The 12,401-nt window shown below is 54.3% G+C and overlaps 1 protein-coding gene across 5 annotated transcripts in view; it reads right to left on the minus strand.

Annotated features, from left to right (window-relative positions):
* The window catches only part of CNTFR (ciliary neurotrophic factor receptor), a 198,704-nt gene extending 187,258 nt beyond the window's left edge, over positions 1-11,446 (minus strand). For 4 of the 5 annotated variants that reach the window (XM_056514344.1, XM_056514343.1, XM_056514341.1 and 1 more), the window contains exon 1: positions 8,902-9,066. Coding sequence is in view for 1 of the 5 variants with exons in the window: in XM_056514340.1 (XP_056370315.1) it covers positions 11,233-11,331 (99 nt within the window). In the remaining 4 variants the exon portion in view is untranslated. Of the gene's footprint in view, positions 1-8,901; positions 9,067-11,232 lie in introns of those variants that run through there. The other variant, XM_056514340.1, reaches the window with a different exon arrangement.
* Positions 11,447-12,401: the final 955 nt, after the last annotated feature.

Genomic DNA, 12,401 nt, shown 5'->3' on the forward strand with positions numbered 1-12,401 from the left:
CAGCCTGCTCCTGCCCTGCAAGGCTCTCCCCATCCACAAAACACCTGATTCACCCTCCCACCCCAGGAGCCTTGAGACACTCTTCTCCTGCTGGGGAGGTGCTAAGCACTATGTGGGTGGAGAGCATTCCTTACATTTAAAATGTCCATTTCTTCCCCTCTCATGACCTCTCAGAAGAAGAGGGGCAACCTCTTCTAAAGTGAGCAGAAAAAAAGCCCAAGGTGGTTTTAGAGGGAGCAAGAGAAAGCATAGAAAGACAGGCAGAAAATAGCATGAGCTTCGTATTTGGGAAAGCACCAGCTAACACATGCAAGGAAAATAATCCATAGCAGAGATATTCAAAGGGAAGCAAAAATCTGGGAAAAATTAATGTCCACAGCAGCAATTGCTGGGGGAACAGTGATCAAGCAGGGTTTTCAAACTGAGCAGTGTGAGGCAGAGGCTCTACCCAGGGCAGATCCCAAATTTGCAGATGGAAGGGTTCTGTACTACTGCTCTGTGGAGAAAGGTGTCTCCAGTGAGATGATCCTGAGCCCCATGGAGCCTGGTCCCACCATCTGGACATGGGATGGCTGAAAGGGTTAACTGTCCAGGACACAGCAAAAGGAAGGATTCTTTGCTTTTAGAGAGCAGCCTGAAGGATCTGAGCTACTTCTGGAAAGGAGTTAGAAAAATAAATAAATTCCTCCATCTCTTAGTCTGGGTGACAAGAGCAACCTCTGGCTTTTCTGGTCACTGAAGCCAGCACTGTAAGTGTCACACAGCCTTGTTCCATCCACACACCCTGACTCTGTCCTGAAAAGCCAAGGAGCAGGCCAGTTTGTGTCTCTGCTGTCCAGGCAGGCCCAGCTGGGGTTGCAACAGGGCCACTGGCTGGGCTAAACTGGCAGCACCCCACGGAGTTATGGGCAACCCTCTTGAACTGCCATCCTGGCTGGAAGATGCTGCTCAGGGACAGCTGAACAGCTCCCAACAGGCACTGTGCAGGGTCTGGTGAATGTGAAGTGGAAGGTGAGAGCCTGGCAAAGTCGAGAGGACTTCAGCTGTCTCAGGATTGACTTTGTCACTGTGCCTGTTCAGGGAGGAGGCTTGCACAAGAGGAAGGGATGGAGTTAAAACCACATAGCACAAAGCTCTCAAAAATGCTCCAAGGACTGAAGCTGGAGCTGGCTGATGGTGCTGGACCAAGGGATGGCTCTGGCTCCAGCTCCAGCTCCTGCAGCCACCCCTGGCTCCCTGCTCCAGAGCAGGGTAAGCACCATTCTCTTCTCGTGCCAGGGTACAGGCACTCACAGTGCTCAGACAGTGGCAGGAGCTGTGACTGCCTGGGAGGAACTGCAACACACCAGAGCTTGCAAATGCGTGTTCTGGGGAGGCTTCTCCACCCCCCAAGCTGGAGACACGTGTCTGTGCTTGTCCCCAAGGCTGGCAGCAGCAACAGAGGCACCCTGTGGTGCTGCTCCCCAGCAGCAGAGCATGGCAGAGGGCTGGAGTGACAGCCTCCAGGGACAGGAGAGCCATTTCCTCGCTGCACACACAGGACAGTGCTCGCCTTCCTTGCGGGAACCCGGAGGGTGAGACCCTGGTTAGTGCCACCCATCCTGGCTGTCTCAGGGCAGGCACCCAGCCTGCTGGGACTCTGCTGCAGACACATGCCTGCCTCTCAGACCTAGGTCAGATGCAGGCTTAGGGAGGAGGAAGGGTTTGCCTGCAAGTCTCCATCACTGCCCTCTCCACTCCAACACATCTTTTTCAGTGCAAACCTGGTTCTGTCTGCTGCTTTTGAACAGTTACTGCTGGCTGAGCCTAGAATGGCCTGACCAACAGGGAAAGGGAAGCTAAAATCTGTTTCTTTTCTGTTGCTCCAGCCCCCAAGTGCTAAAGCCAGTGATGGGAGGCAGGAGGAGCCCAGCTGGACTCCTCCAAGGCAGGGATGGAGCAGAGTGAACTGTTGCTGGGCCAGCACTTAGGAGAAAAGAATCTTCAGCTTGACAACTCAGCAAATTAGATCTGAAACTGGCTAGCAAGAAAAAAAGTAAAGCCTTTAAATGTCATTTTAGGTTTGACTGCCAGAAACACTACAGACAGACAGAAAGACAGACAGACAGATAGACAGATAAGCACAACGCTGCACAAAGAGCCGGATGCCCTACTTTGATCTGCTCAAGTGTTTACTAATGTGTCCCACAGCTGGCAGGAGCTGTTAGCAACTCAAGAAATCTGGTTTTCTGCCACCAGCTCTGCTCTGGGACCTCAAGGAAATCCCAAAGCCACTCCAGGTTTCAGTTTCCCCTCTTTGAAGGCAATGATGCTTCCCTCCAACCCCTAGTGGTGGCAAGGTTAAAGGCTGATCGTGGTGATCCACCACAGCAAACAGCCTTGGGGAACCTAAATGCAGATGTGCAGTGAGTGAAACTCTAGTTTGGGTCCTACACCCAAAGACAGGCCAGATCAATTCCTTGGTAGAGGCAAAATCAAAATCATCCACACAAATCCTTTGCTGTTGGCTCTTTTGACCTGGGCAAGTCATGCCATTATCCCCTTCCTTCCTTCCTCTGGAAGGAACTGGGGAGATCCAAGTCCATTTGTGCAGAAATGGCTCTCCCCTGTGCATAGGGCAGCCCTGCTTGGAGAAAACACCACCACTTCTGGCCTGACCACGGGTACAGATGTACCAAAACTGGGAAGCACAGATGCTGCATTTCCCTGAAGTCAAGGACCCACCATGGCTGTTGGGGAAGTTCCTCTTCATCCTCGCTTTGCAGGTGGGTGGAGCTGGAATGACTGATCCAGAACAAAGAGGGCTGGGGGAAAGCAGATGTGTCTGTACAGCAAAAAGCACTTTGCAGAGTAGGGGTGGTGGATGATCCCCCTTCCAGTCCTCCTCCCATCTAAAGAAGCCCCAAGAACATGGTGTGCCTCAGTGCTGCTGGCAGATGGCAACACGCACAAAACGGGAGCCCAGCAGGCAGGGTGTGCCAATGGGAATGGCTGAAGGCAGCTTGATGGACTTCTGGAGGATGGACACCTTCACTGAGTCACCAGGTGCATGCCTGGGATGTCCTCAGCACTCAGCTTTCACTGAGCTCAAACTGCACCTCCTGTCAAAACAACTCCAATGCAGGTACAAGGCAGGAGCCTCCAAAATGCTCAGGAAGTCGGGACATTACAGAAATGCCCCATCAAAAGGGAAAGGGGTTTCTGCCAGGTGGCACAGCACATCTGAGGCATGGTCAAAAATACTGTCCAGCCAAAACACTCCCTCCTGCACAGATGTCAGCCTGAGCTGGTGCTCTGCGCCCTGCCATAGCACTTGCTTTCCTGCACAAAACAAAATCTAGACTTGCCAACATACCCAATGGGCCTGTCAAACTAATCACGTTAGGAGAACTGGAAACACACCAGCAGCAAGAGCTGGCCCCTGCTCCAGAGCCCTTGCAGAAATCACACACCCAGGAGATGGAAAAGCCTCTGTCGTTCCCGTAACCAGGTCAATAAAACTCCATCCAGAGAGAGACTTTTTTTACGAATCACAAGAAAGAGCAGCTCCAGCTCCCCCAGCTGCAGATAGGTGGGCAGGCACAAAGAGGCAGCAGGGAAATGTGTCTGTGCAGCACGTGTGGGCAATCCACACATGGCTGGGATATGGGGCAGGAGGAAACCGCCCTGAACCGAGCAGGAGAAGCAGCAGCAGCACCTCGGTGTGACTTCTCCCACCCCCGCCAGCTGGGCTCCCAAACCAGCAGCCTCCCACCCATGTGTGTGCAAGGGTTTCAAAGCTGAGAGGTTCCCAGGCAGCTTTGAATGGCCTTGGATTCATGGAGTGACAAACACCCCGCCTTTGGGGAGTAAAAATACCCCAAATGAACTTCAGTCTGGTTCCTCAAGAACAAAGCAGTCCCGTCCCCAAACCCACATTATCTGTGGGTGCACTTTACTGTAACACTGTTATTTCCAGAGCTCTTCGTTAAGTGAGAAGCCCAGAGGACTGGACAGAGCTTTTTTTGATCAAATTTCAGAGCAGCAGCAGCCTTTTGTTCTCTCCTTCCTTTTAACATATTTATTTTTCAAGCCCTTAGTTCAGTGGCACAGAGGAGAGTAAATCACACATTGGTGGTGAAGTCTAGCACAGGCTGCTCCCGCTTTGCATCTGTGAACCACACTCTAACCGCCAGAAAGGATGTGTCCTCGTTATCACCAGCATTTTTAGGCCCTAGACAAAAGGACCGTGGTGCAGAGTGTTCCTGGAGCAAAAGCAGACACAAGGTTGTTTTATTATACATGATATTGTTTGATTTCATAACCAAATCTCACTCCTGGTGCTGAGGTACCCAGGCCAAAGGGCAGCAGTGCAGATCTCTTACCCTGTGCTGATCAGCTTGTGACACCACAGCACGGGGAGCAGCTCCCCATCCACCACCCATAGCACAGCACCCCAAAACCCTGCGTGCCCCAGGAGCACCAGGGCAATAGCACAGGGACAGCCCTGCCTGGCACCGGCCAGGTCTCCAAGTTATCTGCACGTGTACTCCAGAGTCTGGGAATGCCACCAGAGACCAGGAGCAGGAGGAAAATACCAAGCTGCAACTTTGTGAACAAAATGAATTCACTGGCTTAACACCCACATAATTAGAAGCAGGCGCATCCCTCAGTAGCTGTTAGCAGGGGAGTATGCCTGGTAGTGTGTTTGCATTCGGGGGGGCTGTGATACCACCTACAAAAGCAAGAAGAGTCCTTTAGCAGAGCCGTGCTCCTCATAGCACTGATAAAACACAGAGGGAAGGTCCTTGCCGCAGGATTTATTTTATTTTCCATTGAAACACGAGTAAGAGTAGCTCCCCCTGCCAAGGAGGTCTGAGCCCACTGCTCTCTCCTGGCAATTCAGGGGGCTCTGACAGCCATGGGGACCTCAGTCCCGAGAGAGGAGGGAATTCCTTTGCTCACTGTGTCTGAGAATGGCCATGGGACCTGCTCTCCACACTCATCCACCAGCCAACTCCCTGGCTTTAGGTGGCTCCTACTGGCTCTTGGCACCACTGCTGGGAATGGGCAGATCCCACTCTCCTGTCCTCACAGGGCTGACTGAAGAGTGGTTTAGATATTTGAACCACAGGCAGTGAGAGCAGCCCCAGCCCCTGCTCTCAAAAGGGAAACAGCCACCCACCACCCAGGTGTGGTCCAGCAGAGGTCCAGGCTGCAAGCTCCTCCCAGTGCCAGCGAAAAGCCTTCCCAGGAGTCCTTCCCTCTTACCCAGCACATCTTGTACTGATTCCTGCACCAGTTCCCCCTCACAGGGTGTGTTGCATAGTATTTAAATACAACCAGGTCTGGGCAAGCCAGACTTCTGTTGATCCCGTGTCCCCTCTGTCAGGCAATGCTAAGAAAGGTCACAATTCCTCCACCAGCTGTTAGTACAGCATCTCTTAATGCAAACCCTCACAGCCTTCCTCCTCCAGCCTGCCCCAGGCAGAGAGCACCAGAAAGTGATCCCCTCCAGGGAAAAGAGAGGAGATTTCCCACATAGTGGGCACCAGTATTAATTCTTCCTACTGCTGCAGCTTTCCTTTCATTCTGTGAATTTATGAACATCACTCGATGTTGGCAGCAGCCCCGGAGGGTATCACAAGTCACCAGAAAGGAAAGGAGCCTCTTCAAGCACTGGCATCTGGGCTGCCTTGAGCCACAGGGCAGCAGCTCTGGCTGTGCACGGCCACGCTGACCAGACAGCTCACAGCCACTGGATCAGCCATGCCTCAAGAGGGCTTTGATGACATATTTAGGGTGTCATGGCTAATTAGAGCCCCGACTATACCCTCTAATTAGGTAACACTTTCAGACAAATCACCCTGTCCTCTTCAAACCACTTCACACCTCCAGATACATCCCTAATTGACTTGAAAGTTGACTCGGCACTTCTTCCCGGACCTCCTTCCATTCCACGAGGCATTTCAAAATAAATAAACCCCTGCTCCTCAGTCCTGCCTCAGAGCCCAGCTGGGGAATTACCCTCACATCCGCACCTGCACGACCTGACACAGAACCTCCCTCACGGGCACAAAGCAAACGCTCCAACGCAGCGGCAGCATCGTCCCCCTCTGATCTCCTGTTTCCAGCCATCCTAGTGCCACTTTCTACAACAGTCAGCAAAGCTTTTTCTCAGAGAACAGGAGTGTTTGTGATGCATCAGTGTCCTTCTAAAAATATTGCCCGGGGGCTCGTGAGGGAAGCAGGGCTCCAGCAAAAGAGCCTGGTATCTGGCAACAGAAGGCATTAGGAAAAAACCCTAACCGTTGAGAAATTAATATGCCAGAATGGTATCAAGGGCCAACATTTCAATCCAGAAGCCTGACTTCTGTTTTCATTAGGTAATGAATAAGCTGAAATGATCCCACTGTTTTCAGTTTCCCAGTAGCACAAAAATTTGAAGTAGATAGGCAACCCCCCCACACCACCATAACTTCAAACATGCTGAACAAAAACTATCAAAATTCGTAGAAGATAAATATTGAGCCCTTAAAAGCCTGCTATGAGAACAATGTCTCTTTATTTGCTTTCTGTGAGGTTTGTTATAACAAGAGAGAAAGACTCCAGTATACAGTGTTTTAATATATATACACGCATTCACAGCTGGAATAATAGATTTTAGGGACTCAGGACAATATTACGGCTGGATGTATGCAGAAATGCATAAACATACCTTCAAAAACATATTCTTTGCACCCTACCCAGATATGTAGATGGACATAAATATAATGCATACACACACACACCATGTTTCAGATCGATCAGAACCATTCATTAAATCAGACTCTCTAAAGTTTCTGATGCTTTGGGAAAACATGACCCTGAGGAGACATCATGTATGAACTTAACAACCAGCAGAAAATGAAACCATAACACGCTGCATCTTGAAAGCCAGCCCTGAATCTAACTTAATCCCTGCTCTGGACAATGCCTCTAGAGAGGCATTAAAACCACGCTAAGGTGTTTTCCTGGATTTCCCAGATTCCCCGGAGATTCCCTGGCACTCCGGTGCATCCACCTCCTTGCTTCGGAGATGTTTCCGGCTGACCCCTTCCATCCTTACTCCTGCTGCTTCCACAGCCCGTGATGGACAGAGGCAGTGCAGAGCAGCCCCGGGAGAGCTGCGTCCTGCCCTGGCAGCAGGACGAGTTACGGGGACAGCTCGTGGGGTTTAACACTCGCGATCCTACAAAACGTGCGGGGGAACGAGGTACGCGCAGGGGGATGATGTACGGGGCTCGAAGGGTCAAGAGCAGCTCTGCATCCTCCTTTCCCATCCCCAACAAAGGAATTCCAGCAGATCTCGTGCCCCCTAGTGTCATCCTGGCGAACGGACCAAGCGCCGGGTGCTACCTGGCCCCGGCAGTGCCCCTGCTTACCCCGCAGTGAAGAAGCCACAGTGTCCAGCTGGCACCTAGAGCATGGTGAAACGCCACTCCCAACAGCTCATGTAAGGGACAGCGTGAGCTTGCTGTCCCTCTTCAGCGCCCCAGGGCAGCCACAGCCCCGCAGGGTCCCCGAGCCCAGCACGGTGCCACCTCCGTTCCGCTCTGGAGGAGCCGCGGCGAGACCTGCCCTTCCAGCAGATAGCCCAAAGGGTGTCCCTGGAGGAGGGCCAAGAGGAGGAGGCAGAGAGCATCTGCAGTGGACACTGTCCAGAATACAACTCCTCCTAAAAATAGACAGATCCTGGAAGGGCACGGCCCTTCCAGGGAATGGGAATGCTCAGTCCTAGGAACTCGGGGTTTGGCATGATAAAACTTCAAAGTGCAGGAATGCAAGGCACTTTGTTGCCCTGTTTCTTCCCCATGAGAGCACCTGTGGCATCAGGCTCTGGCTACGAGCACGAGAAGAAATGAAAAAATCAGCCCAGAACCCAGCATCCCCACGTGCCAGCCTGCTCTGAGCAAAGAGCCAGCATCTCCTCGGAAAATGCCCATGCTGGCTGCAACACTGGTGAGTGCAGCCACACCCCACACATGGAGCACCTAAACAAGAACCATGTGCTGGAAGGGTGCACAGGAAATGTGTGTGCATGTGCCTCAGTTTCCCCATCTGCCCAGCTTGCCCTTTCTTATTTTCCTCATCCCTTCTCTTCAGTTGTTGGTTCTTGTAGGAAGGGGCACCCCAGGAATACACCTGGACCACCGGCCCTTCCAGCGTTTGCTAGCAGCATGCAACCAAACCTCAGTAACCCATCACCAAAATTTGGAGGAATTCTCCCCAGGGCACTGACCTGAGTATGCTGCTTTCTTCTGCAACACCGAGCAGGGACTATAGCTTAGAATAATGGGGAAGTAACTCAGTTCAGTGCTGACAAAGCATCACAAGCCCCAGCGGGGTGGGAGGGGAGGAGGTGTCCTTCCCTCACGCTGCCATGCCTGGTATACATCATGTTTAAGGCCAGGCATACGTCACCGACACAAAATGGACAAATTGGAGGGATTTCAGAAAAACGAGCGACAAAAATGATCAGGAGGCAGAAGGGATTGATTTACAAGGGGAGATTGAAACAGCTACAATCAGCCTAGCTGGGCTGAGCAAGTACTGACTGCAAGCAGCGTTGGACGCTAATCTGCAAATGGGATGAAAACAATATGGGAAGGAGTAATTTAGCATCTTCATCAGTGCTGGGATGAAATGAGGGGGAACTCAGGGCTGAGTAGCCAGGGGAAAAAACCCAAACCAACCCGAAAACTCCTTTCCTAGTTATGCATGACTGTCTCCATCAAAACACTCAAAGTCCCCAAAACTCGCTCTGCCCCGGACAAGGACCCTCGGGAGCAACTGAGCCTGTGCACACACACACAAACACACACACACACACACACACACACACACACACACACACACAGCCCTTTCCCAGCCCTGACTCACACTCAGGAAAGCAGCAGGGCCGCCACGATAGCCGGGAGGATGGAGGCTTCACGCTCGCAGGGAAGCAGCGGAGAGCGAAGGCTGAGCTGCCGGCAGCGGTGGGAAGGTCTCTGCAGAAGGATGCTTGTGCACTCCCAGGTCTTCACAGGGGAAAGGTGCTGAGATGGCTTCCTGCAAAGTGGCAGGAGTGAGCTCAGCTGCGAGCACTCAGATATTTACACACAAACAGCACATTACTCAGCAACTCCCATTTGTCAGGCATAATGGCAGCGGCAGCAATAATAAACGACAGAGCTGAGAGACAGGCTCCCCAGGCGCACATCCAGCCCCAGCCTGAGCTGGAGCAGGATGCATGCCTCCAGCTTGCAGGGAATTAACTGAGAGTGGCCAGGAGCTGGGGCTTGCACCCACAAAACTCCTGCTGCCAGCTTCAGAGAGTCAGTCACGTCTCCAAAAGCTAAGCCTTGGCTGCTCAGTTATTTGAATGTCTGTGTGCATCACAAGCCTTGTGGCTCTGAGAGGTACCAGGGCTTTTCCCAAGTCCAGGAGGTGCTGAGCATTTATCAGAGGGAAGAGGATGCAGAGTCCTGGCAGAATGGGGTCCTCTTGGGGTAAATCAGACCAAAGATCATGTACGATCATTAGATTATGGCTTGGCTTGCTCTGACAAAAAGCTCTGATAAACTTATCTCGAGGAGCTGTCGCAAGGAAGTCTGCCAGGCACGAGGCTCTCATTTCTAAAGCTCAGCCTGTCTTGGGAAAGTCCTCTCGCTGCAGTGAGCCCCAGAGGGCTCTGGTCCCAGGACCTGGTCCCAGCGTGCTGCCTGGCCAGACACAAGCATCCCTTGCACATCTCCAGACATCACAGCAAACTTTGACTCCTCATGGAGGGGCAAAGCAGGGATCCAGGAGCAAGAACAGCTGCTCCCCCATATTTGCACATTTTGCAGGAAGCAGCCAGTGTCAGTGCCTCACTGCCTGAACACACAGCCCGTGGGACCGGCAGCTGCATGTGCAGGTCCTGTCCCTCACACAAGTACACAACGTGGTGTGCTGAGAGTGGGCACCGTCACTGAAATTCACTAAATCCGAGCAGATGTCAGCAAGTTCCCAAGCAAAAAGCAATCTGAGGAAAGGACCTCCTCAACCATCCCACAAATAAAAACACAAAGAGATGGAAAAAAGGAATTAAACAGCTTTGCAGGCAATCCCCTTTCTGTAACCTGCGCTCTGAACAGACCCTGCACATGTGTCCCTAAGCGTGGGGTGGGGAACATAAGAGAGCGAAGAAGTGCCGATCGTTATACCAAAAAAAAGTTTAGTGGTTAAAGAAACAACTGCCAGAGGAGCCAGGGAAGCTGGAACATGCAGACCTGGTTCTGTCCCCAGTGAAGGCAGCACAAATTGGCTCATGAGCTGACTGGAGTCACAACTCGTTTTCAAGATTGCAGTGGGGGAAGTCACCAAGATGTGGAAATGTCAGGGAATTTTGTGCAGCATAGGGATCGGTGTGTATTGTGCAATTCTGGAAAGCAGCCCTTGTGCTCACGCTCGGGATGAGCTGCCTGCCTAGCCCAGGGAGAGCAGTTCCCCAGAAGTGCCATGCGGACACTTTTCTTAAAAAAAAAACACACTTTAGAAAAAAAAAAAAATAAAATAAAATAAAAAAAGAGAGAGAGAGAAGAAATAAAAACCAAAATCTGCACTGCCACAGCAGAGAAGAAGGCAGGTTGCGCCTTTGGAGAGACGGAGAAGAAAGCTGCTCTCCCGCCCAGGAAATCCACGGGCTCCGGTTTACAAAGAGCCGCCCCGCAGTCCCAGCCGCTCCAGCCCCGCGCATTGCCGCAGGGACGACTCATCCCTCCCAGCCCTCACCCTGGTGCCGGCCGCGATGCCCTCCCGGCCGGGCACGGGACGGGGGGTCCCGAGGGCAGGGGACGGGGGTCCCACCGCCGCGCCCCGGTGCGGACCCGCTGTCCCGGAGGGCGCGGGGACGCTCCGGCCCCTTGCCCCTCATCTCTTCCCGCCGGGAACAGGCGCACGGCGGGGCAGGAAAGTAAGTTGCCCAAATTGTTTCCTCACGGAGGGGGGTGGACGAGCGGCCCCCGTCGGGGCGCGGACACGCGCGGGCGCTGGAAAGGTGCGCGGCTGCGGGGCGAGCGGAGCCGGGGCGAGTGCGGGGGAAGAAAGCGCTCCCCCCGGGCTTCCTCTCCGCCTCCCTCGGCGGCGGGCCCCGCGGCTCGCCTGCGCTGACCCCCGTGCCCGCTCGCCGCCTCCCCCGTCCCGTGGGTGGGGGTACACCCCGTGCCGCCCTCCGGCCCCGGTACTCACGGCGTCTTCCTTGCCGCCGCTCCCGGCGCTACCCCATGCAACCACCGGCTGCTTCTGCACCGGCTCGGGGGCTATAAGCTCTTTTAAACTCCAGCACATAACCCATGTGACCGCAGAAGCCACTGGTAAGGAGCGCCGGGGAGCCAGCGATGAGCTCAGCCCGCACCCCCCGGCACAGCGCCGGGGACGCGCTCCCGGCCCCGCCGCGCGCACCCGCCGCGCACGCACACGCACACGCGGCGCGCACACCGCGGGCTCACCAGCCCGCACACGGGCACGCACACCGCACACGCACCCCCACAGCCGCACACGCGGGTCCCCGCCCCTGCGGACACGCCGCCGCCTGCCTCCCCGCGGATGCTGAGCCGGAGGGAAGCAGCGCGCACACGGCCCCCGTGCAATGCACACTCGTGGGAGCGCCGTCACACACACACATCACGAGCAGCAGTCCCTGCGAGTCCCCCCACGTCCCCAGAGATGCAGCCCCGGGTGGCAGCAGCAGGCTCGTGGTGACCCTCACGCGTGCCCTGTGCGCACACACACGGCACAACCACCCTCCACATGCACGGTCCCTTCCCTCCATCACGAGATGCAGACACAGGAGAAGGTGCCGTGCCACCATTTCCGTGTGCATCCTTGCCCACGCCCCGCTCGTGGGTGCCGCGCTCCCTGACACCAACACCGTGCCCAACAGTGCCCTCAGGAAGATGCACAGTGTCATGAAAGCGTCTCCCTCACCCCTCTCACACACACTGCACGGCCAAACACCCAATACACGCGTGGGCTGCGCTCCGTCTCGCACAGCCATTGCAGCCACACCTGCACCCACCGGCCCCATTTCGATAAAACCTGCTGCTGGGTGCTGAACAAGCCCACGCTGCCCATCCATCACATCCCAGGCTGCGGGGTCCCCTGGAGCATGTGGGAACACTGCATTTCCCATCACAGGCAAGGACAGAGAGCTGTCACACGTATGGGTGGGGTCTGCAGGACAAAAAGGACAGATGTCCCCCTATGCTGTCCTTAGTTACTCCTGATGAGATGGAAGCCCCAGGGGTGGCCGTACAGCTGGGCCAGGATGCCCACTGCAGCCACGACACAACAGAACTGGGAGTGCCAGGCTGAAATGTGCCAAGTGGGGACGAGAGCCGGGTGTGAGGCTTTGGTGT

The sequence above is a fragment of the Oenanthe melanoleuca genome, chromosome Z, assembly GCF_029582105.1.
Source record: "Oenanthe melanoleuca isolate GR-GAL-2019-014 chromosome Z, OMel1.0, whole genome shotgun sequence".
Classification (NCBI taxonomy): Eukaryota; Metazoa; Chordata; class Aves; order Passeriformes; family Muscicapidae; genus Oenanthe; species Oenanthe melanoleuca.